Source organism: Peromyscus maniculatus, chromosome 12 (assembly GCF_049852395.1).
Source record: "Peromyscus maniculatus bairdii isolate BWxNUB_F1_BW_parent chromosome 12, HU_Pman_BW_mat_3.1, whole genome shotgun sequence".
Classification (NCBI taxonomy): domain Eukaryota; kingdom Metazoa; phylum Chordata; class Mammalia; order Rodentia; family Cricetidae; genus Peromyscus; species Peromyscus maniculatus.
The window spans coordinates 9424452-9449918 of NC_134863.1; the positions used below are offsets into that span (position 1 = coordinate 9424452).

The following is a 25467-nucleotide window of genomic DNA, read 5'->3' on the forward strand; positions in this document are numbered from 1 at the left end:
GAAGGGTGTGGGGACGAGTGCTATCTATCGATAGACTCCAAAATTAAAATAATCTGCTGTGTATAGTAAAGAAATACATGCATTTGTTTGTTTGTTTTGAGACAGGGTTTCTTGGTGTAATCCTGGCTGTCCTGGAACTCAGTATGCAGACTGAGCAGGCCTTGAACTCAGAGATCAGCCTGCCTCAGTTTCTTGAGTTCTGGGTTAAAGGTGTGTGCCACCATATCTGGCAGAAATATACGCCTTCGACCCCAGCAGTTGGTAGGCAGAGACAACTGGATCTCTATGATTTTAGGCCAGCCTGGTCTACATAGCAAGTTCCAGGACAGCCAAGTAGGACCCTGTCTAAAAAAAGGCAGGGCGGGGGGGAGCAGGAGATACATGTTATCTTCATAAAGAAACATTTAAAAGTGATTTTGTAATTACCGATGTTTTTACCGCCCTTTCATCTCTGGCATCTGCTAGTTTTCGGAGTGTTATACCATTCCCCATTTGCTGCTTGCATCTACTTTCTGTTTTGGACTTTTGCTTTTCCCAATATTATATGCATAAGCTTTCTCAACCCTAGGGATGATTAACGCTCAAATAGCTCAAGATAAATTTAAGAATTTGACCACTGACTACTTAAAGATGTTTTGACGTCAGTCCACACAAGTAATTTCTATTAAAGTTTAAAAGTAAAAAGTTTAAAAGTGGTATTGGAGTTGGGTTTTTTTGTGTTTTTAATTTTTATGTACATTGGTGTTTTGCCTGAATGTGTTTCCGTACGCAGGTGTTGGATCCCCAAGAATAGGAGTTAGAGACAGTTGTGAGCTGTCATGTGGGTGCTGGGAATCAAACCCGGGTCCTCTGGAAGAGCAGCCAGCACTCTTAACCACTGAGTCATCTCTCCAGCCCTGGAGTTGTACTTTTTAGTCTATCATGGTAGAATGTTGGGGCTCTGCTTCCTCGTACTGTGGGGGTGGAACTGGGAGGAGTCACTGTGCATGAAGCAATGGTGACCATAAATGGATAATGTATTAAGACGGAGTTTCGGCACAGAGGTGTTTATCGCACTACTGTACTCTTGGCTTCTTTTTCATATTGTAAAGATAAAAATAAGGCAGCAGATGAGCTCCAGAGTGCTGGGTCTCCCCGGATGCCCCAGTGTCTGCCTAGGCCTGCTAGCTGCCAGTGGCCATGTAGTCAGCTGTCTGAGGTGCTTGGGGCTGTGCATTTTCTTTCTTCACGGTGTTGTCTCTTATGGCACTTTCCGGAAGCATTTTCAATAGTTGCTCACAGGTTGGAATCTCCATTTGTTCTGGTTGCCACAAACTGAGGTAAAGTAGGTGGTTCAGAAGTTACACAAAGTAGCTGGCTAGAAGGCCTTTGGGTCCAAGAATACAGTGACCCAAGAGTATGGTGCGCCTGTTTGCACTAAGTACTGTGTTTGTTGAGGTGCTGGGTGTGGTGTTAAGTGGAAGAAAACCCCTGGGCCCTGAGACCTCGTGCTGCATGTACGAGCTCTGGAGGTTGGTGTGTTGGCCCTGCAGGGGTCGGGAGTTCCCTCTCGCTGCCTGCCCTGTGCTGATACACAGTCTCTTGGTTTTTGTTTCCCATTTTCAGTTAACTGGACTGTTCCAGTTTACAGTTAGACTGGCATCTGAGACAGAAGCCCGATTCACTTCCGTGGAAAGGATCAACCACTACATAAAGGTGAGGCTGCTGCAGCCTTTCTGGTCATGGATGGCGGTCATGGAGGGCGGGTGAGGCAGAGCCTTGCCTCCTCCTCCTGTCTCATCTCCACTTTAGAGCATCAGCGTCTCAACGGTGTGTTTGGAATAGAACAGGGAATACCCTAAAAGTTTCCAAATAGACTGATAAATTCTGTTTAGTTGGAAAACTCATGTTCCCTGGCTGATTTCTATAGTTAACAGGGACACATTCAGAAATCTTGTATGGTTTTAAACAGTGTAAAGAAATGTTATGTTAGCTGAACTGAAAGACAAGATGATAATGATGATGATGATGATGATGATGATGATGATGATGATGATGATGATAATGGGCAGTGGTGGTGCACAACTTCAAGCCCAGCACTCAGGAGGCAGATGCAGGTGGATCTCTGAGTTCAAGGCCAGTCTGGTCTACAGAGAGAATTCTAGGCCAGCCAGGGTTACACAGAGAAACCCTGTCTCCAAAACTCAAAGGAAAAAGTACACCATTTTTCATATTTATTTTTGAGATTGTATTTTAGTTACAGCATTTCTCCCTTCCCTTTCCTCCCTCCCTATTCTCCCCCCATACACCCCTCCCACTCTCCCTCAAGTTCATGGTATCTTTTTTCATCAGTTGTAATTGCATGCACATATGTATTTGTATGTACATATATATTCCCAAATAGAACCTGTTGGGTTCATATAATGTTAGTTGTGTGTGTGTTTTTAGGACTGACTGTTGGGCACTGGAAACCCAGTTGGTGTGTTCTTCCCTAGGGAGGGCCACCTCGAACTACCAGCTTCCCTCCATGGCCTGTAGTCCTTGGTGGAGGGCTGAGGCCTCCTGGGCTTTCCCTGTGCAGTTAGGCATGTTCTTGGTGTCGTCCTTGTTCAGCTCACGTTTGGGGTGTCATATCGGTGAGACTTCATGGCATAGCTTTCTGGATGTTTCTAGAGACACAGCCTCATAGCAAAGCCTCCAATCCTCTCTGGCTCTCAGTTTCTGCCTCCTCCTCCACAGTGTTCCCCAGGGCTTAGGTGTGGGCATGTTTTGTAGATGTGCCCACTGGGACTGGTCCTCAGGGAAGGGGCATTCAGGACAGTTTCAGCTCTGGGGCCTCTGGGCCCTGTTTCTGAAGTGCAAACCAAATATCATTTTACTTAGTCTGGTCTCGTTGTCCTTCACCAAGGTGGAGGGTCCCTTGCCAAGAGATTAGCATGGGTCTCATCACTGGAGGTGAATGTCATTGGTCTGAGGTCGGGGCTGGGCTCTATAGTGTTAAAGCTGCATGGAGAATTCTAATCTGTATTCATAGGTTAGAAGCTAGGTTTGGCTGTTACTGAGAATGTAGGCCCTTCCCACCCTCCCTCAGGAGTCTCTCAGTTTTGCCGTGAGACTGTGTCTGGTTGGTGTCCTCGCTGAACTCTAAGTGTGATTTTATGTAGAAAGCAGCATTGCAGGTGGCAGTGAAGATTTCCAGGGTTGCTCGTTTCTCAAGATCTCCTGTTTTGTAAACCACAGCATTTACACCATTGCTCATAGTGCAGGAAACATTTCACATTCCAAATAACTGATATTCAGGCAGTTTTGAAGAACTCTTCTGCTTGAAAACTTCATGTTCCAACAGAGATGTGTGTCTTCACTGATTTGAAAATGAGCTGTGTTAGTTATCAGAAGATACTGTTTCTTTACTATTCTTTCGATACAGGGTCTTTCTGTGTAGCTCAGGCTAGTCCGGAAGTCATGATGCTCCTGCCTCAGCCTCCCCAGTGTGGGCTTTACAGGCTTACACCACCATATCTGGCTTACTTATGAGATTTTTTTTAACATTTATTTATTTAGTCATTCATATATCTATTTATTTGTGTTTGTATATGTGTGTGTGGGTACACATGCCACAGTGTACATGTAGAGGTCAGAGGGTAACCTGTGGGAATTGGTTCTCTCTATTATACGGGTTCCAGGGATCCGATTCAGATTGTCAAGCTTGGCAGCAAGCACCTCTACCTGCCAGCCATCTTGCCAGCCACTATCAGACATTTCACCTTTTTCTGTTATTTTCGCTATTTATTTATTGAGACATGTATTAATTTATTCACATATGTATGTATGTATTTATTGAGACAGAGTTTTTCTCTGTGTAGCTCTGGTTGTCCTGGAGCTCTGTAGACGAGGCTTGAACTCATAGATCTGCCTGCCTCTGCCTCCAAGTGCTAGGATTAAAGGCGTGGGCCACCACCACCCAGCTTTAGCAGGTGTTTCTCAAAGGTAACAAATGAGTGTTCTCATACAGAGTTCAGATAGCTGTGTGCTGTGTCTGGTAAGAGCTGTTCTTTATGCTTGGCTGGTGCTTTGTCCAGTGCTGTGGTCTACGGAGAGCATCTGTGTATAGCGTAGCATTGAGTAAATATTGCTCTTGGTGAGTCCTTTGCTGGAGAGAACAGGATGATAGACAGCGGTGGGCAGTGAGCCCTGCTCAAACCAGTGATGGTTTTGGATTGTCTTCCTGATGCTACTCCGTAACACAGCCCAGATACCTGCCCCCACACAGCAGCGCTGTCCTTCCAGCCATCACCCGCCCCCATCCTTCCCCCGCAACAAGCACACGCACACACCCCAAATACTGATTTGGTGCTCTTCACCTTAAAGGTATAAAACCAATGAGTACTTGCCCGAGAAGTTTTTAAAACATGAGTGATGACCGCTAGGACAGCATCACACAGAAGTTAGAACACAGCTTTTGAAGCAGGAATGGGCTTCCAGGGCCAAACCAGTTCTGCACAGTGTGAAAGTGAGGGACAGAGAGGTGACATGGCCTATATAGGTCATCCTGTGTGGTTGGCATCTCTAGGTCACCCTGCTGTGGGTGGCAAGCTGGAACCGCAGTCTGTATTTCTTGGATTGGCCAGTATATTAAGATGTTCAATAAATGTTAATTACCTTACTTCACTTTGAATGCAGGCTAGTGGTATTCAGTTCATGGAATTCTGTTTCAAGTGGAATATTTTCAGTTAATTCCCGTGAAAATGTGTCAGGAAGCGGGAAGGCCTCACGTTCCACCCTTTGGTTTTCCCTTGGTCCGTGCAGTGTTGTGCAAGCAGACACTTGGAGACCACGGCTTAGTAGCCGTGTGCTGTGTCTCCATCTTGGTTGTTGGGGTGTGAGCGTTTACTGTCAACATTCTTCCAGACAAGGTCTTTCAGACACGGTGGCGGCTGCCTTGGCTGCTGCTTGCCCTGTTTTCCCCTCTGGTCAGCTTCGCCGCTCCACAGGAATCTGAAGCTCTCATTCTTTCCTCAGACCCTGTCTTTGGAAGCACCTGCCAGAATCAAGAACAAGGCTCCTCCCCCTGACTGGCCTCAGGAGGGAGAAGTCACCTTCGAGAACGCAGAGATGAGATACCGGGAAAATCTTCCTCTGGTCCTCAAGAAAGTGTCCTTCACCATCAAGCCCAAGGAGAAGATTGGCATTGTGGGCCGGACAGGGTCAGGTAAGGACCGCACTGGTCTCTGAAGGAGTGTTTGAAGTGATCCAGATTTAATCTCTGGTCAGCACATAGCAGTTGTGGAAGATCACTTTCATCGTTACAAACCAAACCCCGGAGACACAAGTCATTACTGTCTTAGGCCCCTCTGAGACCAGGGTTCGAAGTTTGCTTTTAGCCTTGCTCTTGGGACGGACAGTGCTTTCTCAGAACAGACTACTTGGAGCGCGTGGCACAGTACAGTGGAAGAAAGCTCCGTGAACCAGTTACCACAGATAGCACTGATGACATGTGGTGGGTCCAGGGTTAGGGATTTCCTATTACCACATGTATAAGTGTGGTCATTTTGTACACTGGTTTTGTGGCTTTTATTTATTTATTTTATTTTATTAAGACCCATCAGTGTCTTGCCTTGTTACTTAATGGTTGTTATGTAGCATAACACCCCATTCTATTTAATGGAGGGACCATAATTTACATTTAACCATCCCAAATTTGTAGCGAATTGAACCATTTCTGATTGTTCTTGAGTAGTACTGCAGTCAAAACATGCAAAGAGTCCTCAGGCCTTTGTAAGACGTCACTGTGGCTCCCATTTGTCAGAAGCATGGGCGACTGTAGACAAGGGGCTTGTGTTCCCTTCAAGGCAGAAATGGTTTTCTCGATTTGGAACCAAGCCTGGTGGCACATATCTAAAATCTTAGCACTAAGGAACCTGAGGCAGGAGGATCACTGCAAGTTCAAACCAGGCTTGGGCTGTATAGACCCTGTCTCAACAGAAGCAAAATAAATTGGCTTTCTTGTTTAGCATTTTACATCCCTTTTATTCTTAGACATGTGTTACTTTGTGTTATGGCAGCATTTCCTCTTAATACCAAGGCCAGGGGAGTGTAAGCAGGTCTTCTGGTTGTAGCAGTCATTCGGTTCTAGACCTGTCTTTCCACCTTGGCCAGGTTCTCCAGCTGTTTCAGGAGATAACCGTGAAGAGTGCTGCATTAGGTTTCTAGTAAAGACTGAAGTAATGCCAGGCCCAAGTGCAGGTCTGTGTTTCCAGTTACTAGGGAGATCAGGAAGAGGGACTTTGAATTCAAGGTCAGTCCAGATAAGGGCTAGCTCAAAGTAAAGCATTTTTGAAAGGGCTGGAGCTGCAGTTTAGTTTATTTACATGCAGTTTATGCCATGTAAATAAGAGGCATAAATTCAGCACCCAGTTCCCTCTACCCTACAGACAAGCTGAAGTAATTCTCTATTACTTTTCCTTTCAAATGAAGATAGTCTTCTCTAACCTGTTTATTTCCAGGCTCCATGCTCCCTGGCTTCAAACCATGTCTGGGATGATCTTAACTCTGAGAGTAAAGTCAATCTAGAATTACAGTGTCTGCCTGTCACTCAGCATTGAACTTACCATTTCATCCACCATCCTGCTGCTCTGCCTTAGTTTCTTTCTTTCTTTTTTTTACGTTTTATAAAATCTTTATTGACAAATAATTCACATAGTATACAATTTGCCTGTTTGCACAATTTGATAGACTTTAGTCCAGCATCCTCATAGGCCCATGACACCATCACCACTTTCTATTTTGGAACATTGCTGAGACGTGAGCCAAACTACTAATCACTTCGCCTCCATAAACTCCTACTTTAGCTGGTGGACCAAAATATTTCTTGTTGTCTTCTGGAATCCGTGTCAGTTTGAACCAGTATCTAATAGACCCCAAAAAGTTCGTTTCCTTTCCCACAATGTACAGTTACCATTGTAAAAGGCTGTAGGTCTCTCTGGGTAAGGATGGGAGAAAGGCTGACAGTCAGACTCTAGACCCTTCCTCAGATGGACCTGGCCGTCCCTTCATTCATTGGGTTCTGGGTCTTCAAACTGACTCACGTCTGGATTGGTTCACAGGCTGAGATTCCTTATTGCTGTGATGCAGTATAGCTTTTCTTCCATTTGTTCAAGACTTTGCTGCTTCTACAGATCAAACAAAAATGCAGTAGACTTCTTATCTATTTCATGTTTTGAAACACCATGATTGGTCAGCCAAAGGTCCATACAAATCATGCCATGGTAAAAATCACTTTGCTTGTGCTGCCCATTACTGGGCCAGGCCATAATGGACTGGCTTTGTCTGTGCCGCCTATTACGATAACTGCACTGCCCTTGTCTCTGGCAATCTGTGCTGCCACCTAGCCTCTGTTATTCGGGGCCCGTTAAACCCATGGGACTTAGTTCATCCAGTTCAGTAGCCCCATCTCCAACCCTGAGGTCTCCTACAGGGAAAGAAGAATGAGGAAGTCTTTAGATGTACAGGTGGTTAGATTGGGGCTGATGAGGTGACATGAATGTCTTAGTCAGGGTTTCTGTTGCTTCGATGAAACACCGTGACCATAAGCAAGTTGTGGAGGAAAGGGTTTATTTGGCTTAGACTTCTACATTACTGTTCACCACTGAAGGAAGTCAGGACAGGAACTCAAACAGGACAGGAGCTGTTGTAGAGGCCATGGGGGGTGGCGGGAGCTGCTTACTGGCTTACTTTCCCTGGCTTGCTCAGTTTGCTTTCTTACAGAACCTAGGACCACCGGCCCAGGGATAGCACCACCCACCATGGGCTGGGCCCTCCCCCATTGATCACTAACTGAGAAAATGCCTCACAGCTGGGTCTCATGGAGGCATTTCCTCAACCGAGGCTCCTTTTTCCGCTGATGACTGTAGCTTGTGTCAAGTTGACACACAAAACCAGCCTGTGCACAGGAAGATAAAAGGAGACCGGCCTCTACAGAAGCACCTTATCATTTGTCAGACGGTCTCTTGGCAGGCGTGGAGATCGTGTGCCCAGATGTGGAGGACTTGGTGTTCCATAGGCAGAAAAGGGAAGTTTGGGGGTGGAAGATTCCCTCTGCAGCTGTTTTCCTCGGTCTCAATGCTGTCAATACCAATGGAAGTATTTGATGATCTCATCAGAAACTTCCTCTATCCTCAACTGCCTGTAGATGTTATCATCTGCACACAGCTTTCTGGAGTCTCTTGGCTCACCTAAGGTTTCTGGGTTATTAGCCCTTTATTCCAGACCCAGAGGGTGTCAAAGGGAAAGGGGGTGCTGTGTTTATTTTCTGTTTCCTGCTGAGTGGGGACGGAATTGGGTTGTGGGGGTCTGTCTTCAAGATCTGTGCAGGGATAGGTTGGGTAGCAGGAGGAGAGTTTCAGCTTGTTGGCTGTGGTGGCCTATGCAGTTGCCCTCATTCCCCCCCCCCCCCCCCCCCCGCCCCCAGAGAAACCTTTGGAAATAGTCAATTAGACAAGGGGCTGAGATACGAGAGTAAAATGAGATCAGAGTTAGAGGACCCTGTGGGGGACCTAGCCAGCATCCTAATGTGGAACTAGTAATGTCAACGATTTTATCCTGGAGGAACTTCATTAAAAAGTTTAAACAGCAGGGCAAAATGTTATATATGAGGATAATAAGGAAGGAAGGAGCGATGAAGGGAAGGAGCCAGAGTGAGAGGGAACTAAAAGCCCATCCATAGGAGGAGGCTCATACTGAATCTTGTCTGGTCCCTAGGTCTTTGGACCCCATCTGGAAGCAGTTTGGATTTGTGGGTACAGAAACATCATTGTTTCTGGAGGAGGGCCCAGATCCCATCCTTAGCAATAGTCAGATCTAGTCCTCTTTAATTTTAGAGTATGGTAGCAGCCAAAGAATCAAGTTGATCCTGAAGGATGTTAAGCGGATCTGGAATGAGCTAGTGAGACAGAAAGTTAATTGATGAAAGAAGCCCTTAGTCCAGCTGTTTTTAGTTGTGAATCATTGAATTAGTTTTCAGTGGTTGTTCAGTCCACGAGGCCGGATGTCTCAGCTGGTCTTCAGTATATGCTGTAATCCCAAAGAAGTAGGCTCCAATGCCAGTGAAGGAATGGACTTGCTAGCAAGGCAAAAGACGGCTTCCTTCTTCCACGTCATTATATACTATATAATATATAGGGTTCCGGCGGAAGGTATGGCCTAGACTAGATCTGGATTAAAGGTGTGTCTCCCTACCTCAAAGATCCAGATTAGAAGTGGATCTTCTGACTTTAAGTAAAAATCCATCACAGGTATACCCTCCAATTTTGGATTTTAGTTAATTCCAGATGTAGTCAAGCTGACAACCAGGTTTAGCCATCACAGTCCCAGAAAAATGCCCAGAGTGGCAAGAAGAGGGATGAGTTGGATGGTTCATTAGTCCACTTTCAGAGGCCATTAGACTGCTGTTAAGGGTTTGGAGGCTGAAACCATTCTCTCTTGTGGTTGGCAAAAAGGGTGATGTAGAAGGGACAACAGTTGGAGAGTCTCAGAGGAAGGTTGATCTGAGGAGCCATGATAAAACATAACAGATGGCCAAGATCCAGAACACAGACAGCCATGTGATGGCAGTATGCATCCTTGGAGTGTGTATTGTGAGTGAGGTAGCTAGATTTGGAATTGGGTTGTTCTTGTTTTTCTACCTTTTTGAGTTGCATCATTAAGCCATTTATTTGTGTAGTTTCTGATTTTTTTAATGTAGGCACTTAGAGCTGTAAATTTCCCTTGTAGTATGTCCCAGAAGTTTTATTGTGTTGTATTTTCTTTACATTTAGTTTCAGGAATTTTATTTCTTCCATGACTTCTTTGGCCTTCTAAGTATTGAAATCACTAATTCTATTAATGGACAGTGTCTCTTTAAATCCAGTAGTAGATTTTTTTCCTAATGAAATTGAGTGCCCCAGTGTTTGGTGCATGTTTAGGATATTGATGTCATCTTGGTTAAATTTTCCATGATTAGAATGAATTGTTCCTTTGTCCTCTTCTGATTAGTTTTAGTTTGAAGTCTATTTTGTCAGATATTAAGATAGCAATGACAGCTGGGCAGTGGCGACACATGCCTTTATTCCCAGCACTGGGGAGGCAGAGACAGGTGAATCTCTGAGTTCAAGGACAGCCTGGTCTGCAGAGTTGAGTTCCTGTACAGCCAGGACTCCACAAAGAAACCCTGTCTCCAAACACAAACAAACAAACAAACAAACAAAAAAAAAATAGGGATGCCTTCTTGCTTCCTGGTCCCATTTGATTGGAGTACTTTTGTTCATCCTTTTACTCTAAGGCAGTGCCTCTCTTTAAAGCTAAGATGTGTTTCTTTTTTTTTTTTTTTTGGTTTTTCGAGACAGGGTTTCTCTGTGTAGCTTTGCGCCTTTCCTGGAACTCACTTGGTAGCCCAGGCTGGCCTCGAACTCACAGAGATCCGCCTGGCTCTGCCTCCCGAGTGCTGGGATTAAAGGCGTGCGCCACCACCGCCCGGCTAAGATGTGTTTCTAATAGGCTGCAAATAGATGGATTTTGTTCCTTCAGGGTATGTTAGGGTCCTAGAGAAGTCCCACAAAAGACCACCATTCATGTATGCAATCAACAAGAGCGTTTATTATTCCAGCATGCTGGGGCCAATCATTCCTACACAAAGGCAAAATGGTGACAACCCTAGAAGAGGCTCTCAGACTCCTTTTAAAAGCAGCTAAGGGGAGTTCCTAGGGCAGTTAGGTCATTTCAGATATGATTGACTTAAGCAAGTGGCAGTCATACTAGTATGTTCTAATTGGCTAGGGCTAGTCAGGGGCTGGTTAAGGCTACAGTTTTTCCACTTGGGGACAGGCCTGGACCAGTTGCAGGCTTTGTCCTTACTTGGTTATTACCTTGAGCTGTTGTGGAGGCTGGCTCAGGCCTGGTATTTGCTGTCTCCCTTGTCCCTGCTGTTGGGGGCATTGAAGTTTGATTGTCCTTGGTTTATGGCTTCCTCAGTAACTGCTTGCTCAGTCTCAGAAAAGTGAAACTGAGGCCTGATCTCTGACAGAAGATTGGGCAGCCTCTTACGGCATCTTCTTGGTCCTCTTAGGGAACAGATCCATTATTTGGTCTAGATCCTCTATTTTATCTTTGAGAACTGATATTCTGTCTTCTGCCTGACTCATTCTATTTGTAAGGGTTTCCTTTGCATTTTCCAGTTGGGCTTTTGGGACTTTCAGTTCCATCCTTGTTGTGGTATGGGTCCTCTTCAGTGTTTCCATTTCCTAATTGATTTCCATTCTCTAGTTTTAAATTGTCTCCATCATTTACAGCAGCCCTTTTTGTGTTTCTTTGGTCTTCACTCGGGCATTTATCAAGCCCTTTCCCCTTGATTCCGTTCTCCGACGAGGTTATGATGGCTCCTGTGAGTCTGTGTCCTGTAGTTCACTGGGAATTCTCACTGGCAAGCATTTCTGCAGAACTGGTACGTTTTGGAGAAAAGACACAGACTTGATTTTTTCATATCATTGGTGTTCCTGTGGTGAGATCTGGCCACATGAACATCCTTTATTATTTTGGTAGTTCTGAATTTGTTGCAGATGACACAGGCTTGGGGAGAAGAGATGATGTGGAGCTGGGTTGGATCTGGAGGTTGGAAATAGCTGGGGTGGGGTGAAATCAGGTAGGCAGAGGAGACTGGCCTTGACACAGGACATGCTTCCCGTCCCCAGCCAGGAGTGTGGGGTGGGAAGTGTGTGTGGAAAGGTTGACTGTGACGTGGGAGAGTCCTGTAGTTTGGGGGATAGGGAAGGAGGATCCTGCCCTCAGACTAGGCTGCTGCACTGGTTGTGGGACCCAGGCTAGATCTGCAGGGTTGCAGAAAAGATGTGGCTGAGGTGGTCAGGGGAGCTCACCAGGCTAGACCCTGGAGGAGGATGTGGGAGGTCTGTGTGTAGAGTTGGGTAGTGGGGGTGGTGTATTTAAATAGCTCACACTGTGGACTTCTAGCTCCATTCTTCTAGGAGAGCCTTCAGTAACTGTAGGTATTGGCAAATTGCATAGTCTATTCAGATACTTAAAAAATACATCCTTGGGGCTGGAGATGGCTCAGTGGTTAAGAGCACCGGCTGCTCTTCCAATGGACCTGGGTTCGATTCCCAGCACCCACATAGCAACTCATAACTCACCTTCACATAGACAGACATACATGTAGGCAAAACATGAATGCACATGAAATAAAAATAATGAATAAATTATTAGAAGAAATCCATCTTTATGATTCTGTTTCTCTAGAGCCACTCCTGATACCACACCCTGTGTTAGCCAGGGTTCTCTAGCGGAATAGAGTTGGTAGAATGGGCATCTGTGTACACGAGGTTTGTGAAGGGCGGTATTAGCTGTGGTCTGGCTGGTGCAACAATGGCTGCCATCCAGGAAGGCCAAGAATCTGGGAGTTCTTCTGTCCGCAAGGCTCAGATGGCTGTCTGTCTACATGGAACGCCCTAAAAAGTAGGCTCTGACACAGGCGAAGGGGTGTCTTAGCTGCTGGATAGATGAACTTGCCGTCGAGAGGGAAGGCAAGAAGCAAAAGCTTCCTTCTTCCATGTCCTTTCATGTGGGCTGCCTCCAGAGGGTGTTGCCCAGATTTAGGGTGGGTCTCCCCTCAAAGGATCCAATCCAGAAAACCCCTCATGTAGGTGCCCAGCTGTTTAGGTTCTAGTTGACTCCAGATGTTCTTGACATTAGCCATCACACTGAGCTAGTTCTGTCTTCCAGAAGTTACTCACAGAGCTGCTGTTTGCTTGTTCTGACTCACCAGGGAAGTCCTCTCTGGGGATGGCCCTCTTCCGGCTGGTGGAGTTATCCGGAGGCTGCATCAAGATCGATGGAGTGCGAATCAGTGACATCGGCCTGGCCGACCTCCGAAGCAAACTCTCCATCATCCCTCAGGAGCCAGTCCTGTTCAGTGGCACTGTCAGGTGAGAACCTGACCTCTGGGAGGACTGGAGGATCCAGAGCCATCACCCGGATGGAAACCCCATTCCTTGGGTCCAGTGTTTCTCACGATTCTAGGGTTTCTATTGCAGTGACTGACGAACCAGCTTCTGCTGTGCGTGCTGCTTAATTAACTGCCCCAGCAAGGCTCTGCCCCAGGGGGTCCAGAGGTCAGAGAGACTGACTCAGGTTTCTGTCCCATGGACTTTTAACTTAAGCCTGTTTTCTCGCCCCTGAAATGGGGATACTTTGAAGGCCTGTCGTGGTGCCGATTGGATAAATTCCTAAGCACACTGTGAGTTCCAAGCCTGGTCAGAGACACGAGCTCAGATGGTATCCCATCGTGGTTCTCCGTGTTCCGCGGTCATGCCACCTCTGCTCTGCGGGCTGAGAACTGCCAGTCTAGTGGTGCCTTCCGGTGCTACCACTCATCACCCATCCGCTCTTTCGTTTTCAACTAACTTTATTTATTTATTTTTTTCCTTCTTTCTGGTGCCGGGGAACTGAACCTAACACCAGTGAGAGTGATAGGGAGGAAATGTCACTGGTGGACCAGAGCCAGGACAGCTCCTGAAAGGCTTTGGTCCCGAGTCCAGTGTGCATGCTCACTTTATGTGCTGTAACCTCAGGGTGAGGCCAGCAGGCTGGCAAACAGAAGCTGGCATGGTGGTTAGCTGCAGGGCGGTTGGTTTCCAAAGGCGTCTGTTAGAGTTGACAGGGGTAAGCTTTTGTGGTCAGGTTCCGAGGGCAGCGACCCGTGGTTTCAGCTGTTTCTCCGGGTCATTCTGTCCAGGTAGCAGGTGAAGCCATGCTTGGCAGTGGGCAGTACAAGCGGTGCTTCAAGTGAGTCAGTCAGTGAGCCCGTATCTGAGAGTTGATCTTGTCCGTCTCATGCTGCTCAAGCCAGGACTGTGCAAGGCTGCCAGTCCGCCTGGGAGCCATGCTTCTCTTCCTCATTCTTCCCTTGGCAGGCACAGAGTCTGATGTATTTGAGATTTTTCCATCTTTGATGCTTAGTCTCAAATTACCTTCTTTCTGAAATTAGGAAGAAAATCATCTTTTCTATCTTTATCCTTAAACTGCTGCCTAAAATTTAGGGATTCCCATGATTTGTGTCCACTTCTAATCAAATTGCCTTTCTTTGGAAATAAAAACTATATAGAAGAGCCTAGATGGTGCTCCTTATTTTACAATCATCCAAAAGTAATGTTGAATTTCCTATTTAAAAAAAAAAGGTATCAACCTAATTTTGGACTTGCCTTTGAAACTAGATGTCTTGTTCTTCAGAACAGCATTTGAACTCATTCAAGGTGTGCCTTGTACCTTGAATGAAGGTATGCAGATCATACCTTCATCTGATCAGGCTGCTGTAATAAAATACCACATCCCGGGAAGCTTGATTCACGGAAATTTCTCACAGTTCTGGCGTCTGAGAAGTCTGAGATTGGTGTGTCATAAGGGTCTTCTTCCTTGTCCTGTCCTGTCTTCCCGTGGACTTGATGCCACATGCAGGAGAGCCGTGTGAGTCTTCTCTTAAAAGGACGCTAATCCTGTCATCAAAGCCCCATCCTCATGACCTAATCTTCCTCTCCTTCCTTCCTTCCTTCCTTCCTTCCTTCCTTCCTTCCTTCCTTCCTTTCTTTCTTTCTTTCTTTCTTTCTCTTTTCTTTTTTCAAAAGACAGCAGCTCACTTTGAAGTGTTGACTGTCCTGGAACTGGTTTTGTAAATTGGGCTATCCTCCAACTCAGAGATAAGATGCGTGCCACCATGCCTCGTACTTAATGAAAATCCTCATCAATTCCTGTAGGTCACTTTACATTGAAGGTGTGATAGATTAAACAAAATCTGTAGGCATGCAGACATTTACTGTAGGCGATAAATAAGTTGAATTCTCAACACTATTCTAAGGGCGCTTATTTTAGCATTTTCTCCTACTGAATTTGGATGTCATGTCCTGGAGCTCTTGATTATACTGAATCAACTTGGGTACCTGATAACAAGTTCATATAAGTGACAACAAAGGAGAATGAAGGTTGTCTTACTTCACTGCCGGGTGTTGGAGTTTGGGGCTTAGGTCTTTTTCAGGACTAGGTATTTTATTGGGGGCTAGTTTTAGAGACTTCTGCCCATCACCGTGGAATCATCACAAATGCTTTAACTCAGCTATCACCTATAGGTCTTTGCAGATGTCCCTTGAAGAAAAATTCCCTGAAGATTCAGCGGGTTCTCAGCCAAAATGTGGAGCAAGAAGTATGCTATTCGGGTGTCTCTAGGGTTTGTACACACGTCACAGTGGGTCCTTCTGAGGATGTAGAACAGGGAATGAGTGCGGCCCTGACTCTGGTCTTTGCTGCTGCTGCTGCTGCTGCTTCCCTGCAGCTCTGTGAGATCAAACCATACAGTGTTCATTTTGAATAGTCTGTGAGCATGAGTTCTGTGATGTAGGTGGCTTTTAATAAAGTTTTTTTAACACAACATGTTCTGATCAATTTCCACTCCCTCATCTCCTGCCAAATCCTCCCACCTCCTTACTCTTCCAACTTCACACCTTGTTTTTCCCTCTCTCAAGAAAACAAATGGACAATAAAAAGATAAGAATAAACAAAACAAACTAATAAAGAAGGGAAAAAGCATACATATGCAGACACACACACATGCACAAAACCCATAAAAATACATAATTGGAAACTATAATATACAGGCAAAAGACCTGTAAGATTTAAAAAAAACAAAACACACACACACACAAAAAAAAACCAAAGTACTATGTGACAAAAAAATATCCAGAAGTACCTTTGAGTTCATTCTGCGTTGGCCACCGACTGCTGGGCATGGAGCCTGCCTTTGAGTGTGGTTTATGTGCCGGTTGAGATTCCCTTGGAGAAGCTTTCTCAATTGGAGATAGCTTCTTGCTTGGGGATGGGAGTGTATGTCTATTTCCCCATCTCAGCAATAGGACCCCATCTGGCCTGAACCTTTACAGGCCCTGTGCATGCTGCCACTCACAGAGACAGTGGCAGAAGGATGGATCCTGTTTTCTGATTCATTCTGTTAGTCTATTTCTTTTATTAGTGAATTGATACCATTAATATTGAGAGTTATTAATGATAGTGTTCATTAATTTCTGTTATTTTGTTGTGGTGTGGGTCCCCCTGTTTTGATTAATGGTCTGGGATTGTCTATTATTTGTGTTTTCTTGGGTATGGTTAACCTAGTAGGGTTGAAGTTTTCCTTCTAGTGCCTTCTGTAGATCTGGGTTGATAGATACTGCTTGAACCTGGCTTTATCGTGGGATGTTTTTCTTCATTCTTTCCTCATCTTGTGATTAATAGTATTGCGGCTGGCATCTGTGCTCTTTTAGAGTTTAGAACATCCATTCAGGCCCTTCCAGCTTTTAGAGTCTCCATTGAGAAGTTGGGTGTTATTCTATTGGGTCTGTGTTTATATGTTGTTTTTTTCCCCCCTTACAGCTTTTAATACTCTTTATTCTCTATGTTTAATGTTTGATTAGTATGTGTCGTGGGGACTTTCTTGTCTGGTCCTGTCTATTTGGTGGTCTGTATGTTCCTTAGACTTTTAAAGGTGCCTCCTTCCTTAGGTTAGGGGAAGGAATTTTGTTCTATGATTTTGTTGAAAATATTTTTGTTCCTCTGACCTGGGTTTTCTCTCCTCCCTCTATTCCTGTTATTTATAGTTTAGTGTTTTCATTGTCCCGGATTTTGAATTTTCTTGTTCTGTACTTGCATTCAGCGTTATCTTTCTATCATGTCTTCAATGCCTGAGAGTCATCTCTTGTGCTCTGGGGTGAGGCTTGCCTCTGAAGTTTTTGTTTGACTTCCTAAATTTCTAGTTTTATCCCATTGTGGGCTTTCTTTAATTAGTCTATTTCTTTGTTAAATTCTACTTTCATGTCTTGAATTGTTTTCATTGTCCCATTCAAGCATTTGTGTCTGCACAGACTTCATTGAGGGATTTATTCATATCCTCTCTAAGGTCCTTGAGCATATTCACAGTTACTGTTTTGAAGACTTTGTCTTGGGCTTCAGCTGTATTGCATATCTAGGGACTTAGTGTGTTAGGGTCACACATTCTGGTGGAGACGTACTGTCCTGGCTGTTAATGGCCGAGTTTTGTGCTGGTGTGTAGGCATCTGGGGTTGGGATAATTAAGGTGAAATTAGATGTTGATATCTGGTCTTGTCTTTGTTGGGTGTTCCTGTTCTTGGTTTCTGTTGCCATCTCTGGATCATAGGAAAGTGTAATGGCTGTGGGTTGCCTGGTGCAGAGTGTTTCTTCAGGTCAGTGGGTGTCAGCGAGGACTGGCTTGAGCCAAGAGGGCCTCGGGAAAGAGCTGGATGGTTCTTTTTCATCTTTCCTCAAGGAGTTGGGGGTGTGGAGAGGGGAAGTGGGCACAGAATGGCTGTTCTCAGCTAAGGAGCCCCTGGGAGACCACGCTCCAGTGGAGGCTGTACCTGTAAGAGTATGTAGGCAACACCGATTGTACCTGATGACTTAAAGGACGCAAGTGGCTGGGTTGTGAATGGGGCATGGACCTGGGAGGAGCTGGGGTGAAGAGGTGAATATGATCAAACAAAATACTAAATTATATGAAATTCTCAAAGAACTAATAAAAAGTGAGGGGAAAAGAAGGCATTTTTCCACATTTGTACATAAAGACATATCTGAAGGATATCATGTTTCTAGGTGTCATTGGAGGTTTTATACCATCATCATACTGGTGTTTCTTTGTGTTTTCATATCTTTATTTATACATTCTTTTACAGCTAACTTATACTCTTTGCATAGTAAAGTTTATAGAGCAGGGAGCCCAGTCTCAGGTTGTCCTGTGACCTGTGGAGTTGGAATCCAGTTTTCTGTGCGCGTTTGTTTAGCCACAGACAGCCATTGGAATGTGGTTTGTTAAGCACTGGCCTCTGAGCAGTTTCTCTTGTCCTTCTCCCTAGATCAAATCTGGACCCCTTCAACCAGTACACGGAAGACCAGATCTGGGATGCTCTAGAGAGGACACACATGAAGGAATGTGTAAGTGGAACTGGGGGAGGACTGTGCTGGAGTCTCAGGGCTGGCTGTGGGAACACTGCTCACTCTTTTCTGCTCCCACTTCTCCAGCAGCCATCCCAATCCCACTCCAGGAGGTCTGGAGAAAAGTACTTCCAAGCAGGAGTCTGCAGGCATTCCACGTGCATCCCAAAGTCAGTGTCTCATCCTCAGAGCTGCTTAGCTGGTGGAGGTGCATGCCACCAAACCTAACCTTTGAGTTCAAGGTCAAGGATCCATGGGGAGGAAGAAGAGAACCAACTCCCTCCACACTTGCAGAATACCACACACACACACACACACACACACACACACAAAGTTGGTCTCTCGGCCCCACCTCTCACATTGCTCATGGCCATATGGGCCCTACACTCTCCATTGACTAAGAATGTATTAATGTTAGCTAGTCAGAACTTAATTTCTATCAATTATAATAGTATAACATCTGCTGGGTGTGGTGGCGCACACCTTTGATCCCAGCACTGGAGAGGCAGAGGCAGGAGAATCTCTGAATTCCAGGACAGCCTGGTCCACATAGTGAGTTCCAGGACAGCCAAGGCTACACAGAGAAACCCTATCTCAAAAAAATGAAAAAACCCAACCAAACAAAAATAGTATAACATCCATATATACACAAAAGACCTGTAATTTATTGCTGATTCTGTAACATGCAATGTACCATACATAGATCATAGGTCATGGAGCAACCCAGCAGACCCTTGCCAGCAGCCAGTCTGCAGATGGGCACCACTGATCTTGAGTGGGGCAGTAGCCTGAGTTCAGTGCCCACTGCCCCGATCAGTTAGATGAGCCTTGCTTCCATCCTCCATCAAGTAGCCTCAGTTTCATATGAAGAGTAGATTCCAAGATGTTTAGAAAAAGAAAAGGCTTTGGACTTCAGGAGTGGGACCCCATCTCCTGCAAAACTATTTTTAGAACCAAACATAAGGGCCCACCATCCAACAGCATCTTAAATTTCTGGGATAGTTTCATGGAATGAAACTAACAGAATCATATATTGCAAAATGAACTGCCTTAGAAAATACAGGTCCTGGTGCATGTGTGACCACGTGGATCTTTCAGATGACCAAAGTCATTCTTTTTCATCTCCTTCAGAATAAGTTCTTTCCTAGTAAGGGTGGGACTGTTTAAGATAGGGTCTCACCATGTAGTCTATGCTGGCTTGAACTTACACTCTTCCTGCTCCCAAGTGCTAGGTCATAGGTGTGAGCCACCACCCCTGGCTAGTTACCCTGGATTTCCCAGTGGTGTGGTTTGTAGCTTCACACGTCTAACCTCTGTCTCTTTCTAGATTGCCCAGCTACCTCTGAAACTTGAATCGGAAGTGATGGAGAATGGGGACAACTTCTCAGTTGGGGAGCGGCAGCTGCTGTGCATAGCCAGGGCCCTGCTGCGTCACTGTAAGGTGAGGTGCGCAGCAGCTGGCCTGAGGTGCTGGAGAGCTGGAGCCCCGGGGCGCAGCCCTGCCTCGGGGCACTGACCCTGAGCCCAGCGGTGCTTCCTGACCGCAGTGTCTAAGTGACTCTTAACACCGCTTGGCTGACTGGTTTGAGGGATCATCTTCAAGCTTTTGCGTGTGTGCGTGCGTGCGTGCGTGCGTGCGTGCGTGCGTGGGTGTGGGTGTGTATTGTATTGTATGTTGAGCACATTCTTCATCACGGCCCCTTTGTGTATTTTTCGACTTCCCCCAAGCCTTTGGAATTGAAGGACAACTTTGTTTCTGCCTAATGAATACACACAGAACTACAGACCCAGCAGAATAAAGGCTGCAGGAGACGTTACCAGGTGGAACCCCTCCTGGACCCTCATTTTACAAACAGGACAGGATGTCTAGAAAAGCTGACCTACACATGAAGGCCACAGAGAAAGTGGGAGTGTTTGATCAGACCCTGTCACACGTGTCTGTTCTGTTTGTAGAAACTGAGCAAAACCTGGGTTCTGTAAATTCTAAGCAAAGGGCATTTTCACAAATATGTGTGAACCTACCAGTTAATAATAGTACGTAGTCTGGGATTTAAATACCGAAATGCACTTTAGGAAACTGAGATTAACAACAGTGCTTAAGGAAGTCATTGGATCCGTTTGTCCTCTGCTTCCCTGGCAGATTCTGATTTTGGACGAAGCCACAGCTGCTATGGACACAGAGACGGATTTACTGATTCAAGAGACCATCCGGGAAGCGTTTGCAGACTGCACCATGCTGACCATTGCCCATCGCCTGCACACAGTTCTGGGCTCCGATAGGATTATGGTGCTGGCCCAGGGACAGGTAGTAGGCTCCTCAGGAGCTTCAGTTTGATGTGGGGCCTTGTCTGGGAAGAAAAGAGGCTCCTGTCATGGAGGGGCCGCCTGTCATCATCATGTGTCTGGGCATTCAGTTAGCAGCCATAGAACTTCATTCTGGCTCTTGCTGATCAGACAGGTGCCTCCTGCCTCAGGTGATGCTTTTGTGACTTACTGTCCTGTGGCTTGTAAGAGTAACATAGGCCAGAGAGCACATGCACTTTAGTGACTCAGTCACACGCACAGGGATTTCTCAGAGCCCCCGAAAACAGCCAACAACCTTGGTTTGCTTTTTGCTACCATGTGGTGGTGCCAAATTTCTCCAGTTCCTCCACTTTCCCATGGTCTGGTCCCAGCCCAGCCTTCTTCACGTCACACTCGGATGCCATTGCCTGTGTATCCTGTGTGGTTTCCTCTTCGTCTTTACACAGACTGTTCCATCTGCCAGCTTAAAACCTGCCTGTCCCTAGAGAGGACATGACTTAAATGTCAAAGCTTCCACAAACCCCCTGGGGCCTTACCCGTCTGTCCATTGTAGACCTTTCACCCCATTTGTATGGTACTCGGCAGACCCCCTACAAGCTCTCCAAGGCAGGGACTCGGTCTCACTCATCTGCGGGTCCCCGTTAGTGCTCACTGTTGTAGTTCCTTGCACAACAGCTAGTTGCCAAGTACAGTTATGTGGATGAATACCTCTTTTGTGTTTGTGAGAAATAAGCCACGTGTGGTGGGTGACTTGGCTTCTTACATAATAATATTACATATTATAATATAGACATATTATAAAATACAGTAATAATGGCACCACAATATCTGCTTTTACTGAGTGTTTATTTAGTCTGTGACATGCTCAGTGCTCGGTGAGTTGTGTCTCATCTTCAGTGGTCAGTTCTTCCTCACAATGAGAAGGAGCAGAGAGAATTCTCTCACTGTGTGTTAGAGAAGTCCAAGGCTGCACCGAACTCAGACCAGTGACTCCCTCTGATGCCACACTGTCCTGTGGTTTGTGGGACATCTCAAGAGAACCATTGATAGAGCAGGCCCTGCCTAATCTTGAGAGCTGAGTTGAGAAAGTTTAAAGTTAAATTATTTTTTCCTTATATCGAAGTCATTTTAACATTAATATTCTGTGGTTATCTGTCTTAGTTAAGGTTACTATTGCTGTAATGAAGCACCATGACCAAAAGCAAGTTGGAGAGGAAAGGATTTATTTGGGTTAGACTTCTACATCACTGTTCATCACTGGAGGAAGTCAGGACAGGAACTCACACCGGGCAGGAACCTGAGGCAGGAGCTGATACAGAGGCCACGGAGGGGAGCTGCTTACTGGCTTGCTCCACATGGCTTGCTCAGCCTGCCTTCTTATAGAACCCAGGACCACCAGTCAGGGATGGCACCACCCACAATGCTGGGCCCATCAATCACTAATTAAGAAAATGCCGTACAGGCTTGCCTACAGACTGATCTTATGGAGGCTTCTTCTCAACTGAGGTTTCCTCCTCCCAGATGACTCTAGCCTACGTCATCAAACTACCCAGGACACTCCTTGTTTGAGTTATTCTTATACCGAGATTCCCCATACATTTGATATGAAGGGCTATCACTGTGTGTGTGGACATTAAATAGAACACACCTTTTTTAAAAGGTAGACAAGAAAACCTGGGAAATTCCATTTTAAAAACTCTGATCCAGACTGTTTTGTCTCTAGGAGAAGCTTGTTACTATTTTAGAGTTTGTTTTGTTCTGTTTTTAAGGCCTTAGTTGGCCCTGGAACTCACTCTGTAGACCAGGCTAGTTTAAACTCACGGAGATTCCTGCCTCTGCCTCAAGAGTGCTGGGATTAAAGTGAGTGCCACCATGTCTGGTCCTAGAGTGATTGGTTGGCTTTTGGTTTTGGTTTTTCAAGACTGGGTTTCTCTGTGTAGCAGCCCTGGCTGTCCTAGAACTCAGTTTGTAGCCCAGGCTAGCCTCACCTGCCTCTGCCTCCCGAGTGCTGGGATTAAAGGCCTGCACTACCACCGCCGGGCAAGTGATTGGTTCTTTAAGAGAGACTCTGGGCCAGGAAGGCATGGCAGTTGGTGTTGGCCCAGCATTCACAAGCGTGTGAGTTTGCTGAATAAAGCGGGCATGTTGGCACAGACCCCGGAACTTCGGAGGCAGAAAGAAGAGGTAGAAGTTCAGGTTCGGCTACACATCGGATCTGACTAAACTGCCTGGACTAAGAGAGACTCTGTCTCAAAAAATCAAAGGAAGTCTATCCTTCACTTCCCTGGATCATTTCCTCTGACCCTACAGAGGTCAAGTTCCTGAGCTTTGGTCTCCTTGCTGGAAAGCAGTCAGGTCTTTTCGTCTTAAGCATTGAGCCCAGACTGAGCAGTGAGATGTGGACACTAATCCTTGTACCCAGACATTCAGCAAAAGCAGGTACTGTGTGCCATTCACATAATACGTGGGTTCTTCCTTCTGTCAAATGATGCATTTTAAGAGTATGCAAGTGTAAAGGCAAAACCAAGATTGCAGGTCACTGATACACCTTTGCCCCCGCGGCCCGCAGCACCCCCGAGAAGACCAGCACTGTGACACATTGTCTGTCCCAGCGGTTTTCTCACACATTCACACAGACTCCCAACAGGTGATGCTTCTGCCCTAGACGTAGACATACCCAGGAGAGGAGGAGTTCCTCGGTGTCGGGCTGGTGGGTGCACGGCCAGCCTGCGGCTCAGGCATGCCAGGCTCTGCAGTCGCCCGCAGCCAGTGCTTGTTTTTTGTCTTCAGGAACAGGATGCCATCTCTGTACCCAGCCCACACCTCAGCACCATGTCTAAATGATAGACCCCTTCTCCTGATGCTCCTCCCCATTAACTTGCTGGCCTCGGCTAGGGGCCCTGGCAGGGATCCCCCGCCACCTCTCAGGCCATGGCTGTGTCCCGTGCCTTCGTTCCAGGCAGAGGAGACGGGCAAAGCTAACTCAGGTTTATAGCTGCCGTAACTAGAGGCGGGCCCTGCGGGTGATGGCCTCGTTCACGTGAAGTAGACCTCTGCCGTCCAAGGTCCGCCATAGGAGTGGACACGGGACATGTGGACCCCCTGCTTCCTTTTTCTCTCCGCCACCTACGTATCCTGGGTTCTTCCTCTCTGACGGGAGTCAGATCCACTTGCCTCAACTTGAGCTGTGGTCCCCAACCCCCGGTACTTTATATTATAGAACCATAGAGCCATCCTGATGGATTTCTTTATTCCCACAGAGGAGAGAATCGGGTTGTTGGTGAGGAAGCCTACACCATTCTCTCCGCCCTCCCCTCACTCCCGGGTACTGCAGGCCAGCTCAGGGGTTCTCTGCTCCGCCCCAGGGCTTTGAGGCCTGCCGCCATTGCTCAGAGTCCACGGGACCTTCCCACGGCCACACCCTGACATGTCTCCTCTTTGCAGGTGGTGGAGTTTGACACCCCATCGGTCCTCCTGTCCAACGACAGTTCGAGGTTCTACGCTATGTTCGCCGCGGCAGAGAACAAGGTGGCTGTCAAGGGTTAACTCCTCCCTCGGTGAAGTCTCCTCCTCTGAGCATCGCCATTCTCCTCCTGGTTTGGACCCCTCATCCTGCCCTGCTGAAACTTTGCCTTTCCCAGTTTTATCTCTCACACAACAGTTCAGGACTAGCTGTGTGTTTCACTTTTAGGGAAAATCATATTTTGATTATTGTATTTATTCCCTATTCACGTAAATGAAATTTAGTTTTTGTTCTTAATTGCACTCTTAAGAGGTTCAGGGAACCATTACTATAAATGTATCAGTGGCCTATAATGAAGCTTTATATGTGTAGCTATGTCTATATATAATTCTGTACATAGCCTATATTTACAGTAAAAATGTAAGCGGTTTATTTTCTATTAAAAGCGAGCACTGTCTAACAGCAGTGCCCATTCATTTCTATCGTTTTGTACAGCCGACTGCACTAGAGGTCCCGTTTGCTCCTAGCTGTGGGAAAGGCAGCGTCTCCTTCTCCTGCTGGTCGTTTCACGGGGCTGGGCTTTCGAGGTGTCCGGAGGACACGAGGCAGCAGTGGTCCCTCCAGGCCTGCTCCTCGGGCTCTGCAGTGGGAACCCAGTGCAGCTGGGCCGAGGGAGGCCTTGCAGAGCACCGTGAATTCTCAGGGCTCCTGCTTTCCTGTCCTGGTGTCTCTTATGTTTATGTTAGAGCAGTGGGGCCAAGCCCACCCTTTTCCCTCTCAGGAATGAGGACCCCGGCATTCCTCGGAGAGGAGAGTTTCTTTCTGCCTTCCTCCTCCTGCTGTTGTTTCTAAACCAGATCCAGACTGTTCCAGTGTCCCGTGCTTCAGGTTCCTAACGCTGGCCACCACAGAGCTCCGGCTCTTCGGCCAGTTGGTTCCCAGCCCTGGGGTCCACTGCTGCTGTTGTAGGTGGCATTTTCTTTTGCCTGATCCCACACCTCCAGAGTTCAGTGACGGGGCTCAGGGTTGTGGGGTCCGTCCGTCCTCGTGTCAGTCTCCCCTGCAGAGTCTGCGGCCCTCAGCAGCTCTTGCTAGCCAGTGGCTTCACTGGTGTAGAAGTCTTTCGTACTGTAAAGAGACCTACCTCAGGTTGCTGATTGCTGTGTGGTTTGGTGTGCTCCCGCAGACCCCCTGCGCTCTGGGGCCGTAGCTTGGGTGGGTGTGGTTGCCTCTATCCTCAGTCCAGTGGTCAGCGTCGCATGTCGTGACCCACTCGACACCCAGTCGCCTTAGCATGTTTGCTAAACACTTATGAGAGCAAAGATCTGGAAAAGTGAATAAAATTATTTTGGATTTGTAAGACTCTGGTTGTATAAAACAGTTCTCTGGGAAGGGAGTGAGGTGCTTCTGAAGGGCTCTGTGGTACTAGAGCCCTGGGTCCCAGCACCCGATGATGAAGTTACATCTGCAAAGGGTTGTTGGCAAGGGGCCGTGGGACCCAGATACGCCCAGCCATGTGTGAGGGGCCTTGAGTCTCTCTGTAGCCTGCCTTCCTCGGTGTGGCCACCAAGGGGGGCACTCCCGCTGCTGGGAGAGGTCAGCGCGGGAAGAGGGAGCGGGCGGGGAGATGTGTGTTTAAAATCAAGTAACTGTTGAGGGCGTGCGTGCAGCAGCTGAAGCGAGGTGACTGCCTT

The 25467-nt window shown here is 46.7% G+C and overlaps 1 protein-coding gene across 8 annotated transcripts in view; it reads left to right on the top strand.

Annotated features, from left to right (window-relative positions):
- Abcc5 (ATP binding cassette subfamily C member 5) overlaps positions 1 to 25133 on the top strand; it is a 94032-nt gene extending 68899 nt beyond the window's left edge. For all 8 annotated transcript variants that reach the window (XM_042259073.2, XM_006987769.4, XM_042259075.2 and 5 more), the window contains 7 exons: positions 1606 to 1695; positions 4999 to 5188; positions 12788 to 12947; positions 17928 to 18006; positions 19334 to 19447; positions 20147 to 20311; positions 23755 to 25133. In XM_042259073.2, the coding sequence (XP_042115007.1) occupies positions 1606 to 1695; positions 4999 to 5188; positions 12788 to 12947; positions 17928 to 18006; positions 19334 to 19447; positions 20147 to 20311; positions 23755 to 23856 (900 nt within the window). In that variant the 3' untranslated portion in view covers positions 23857 to 25133. The remainder of the gene's footprint in view (positions 1 to 1605; positions 1696 to 4998; positions 5189 to 12787; positions 12948 to 17927; positions 18007 to 19333; positions 19448 to 20146; positions 20312 to 23754) is intronic.
- Positions 25134 to 25467: the final 334 nt, after the last annotated feature.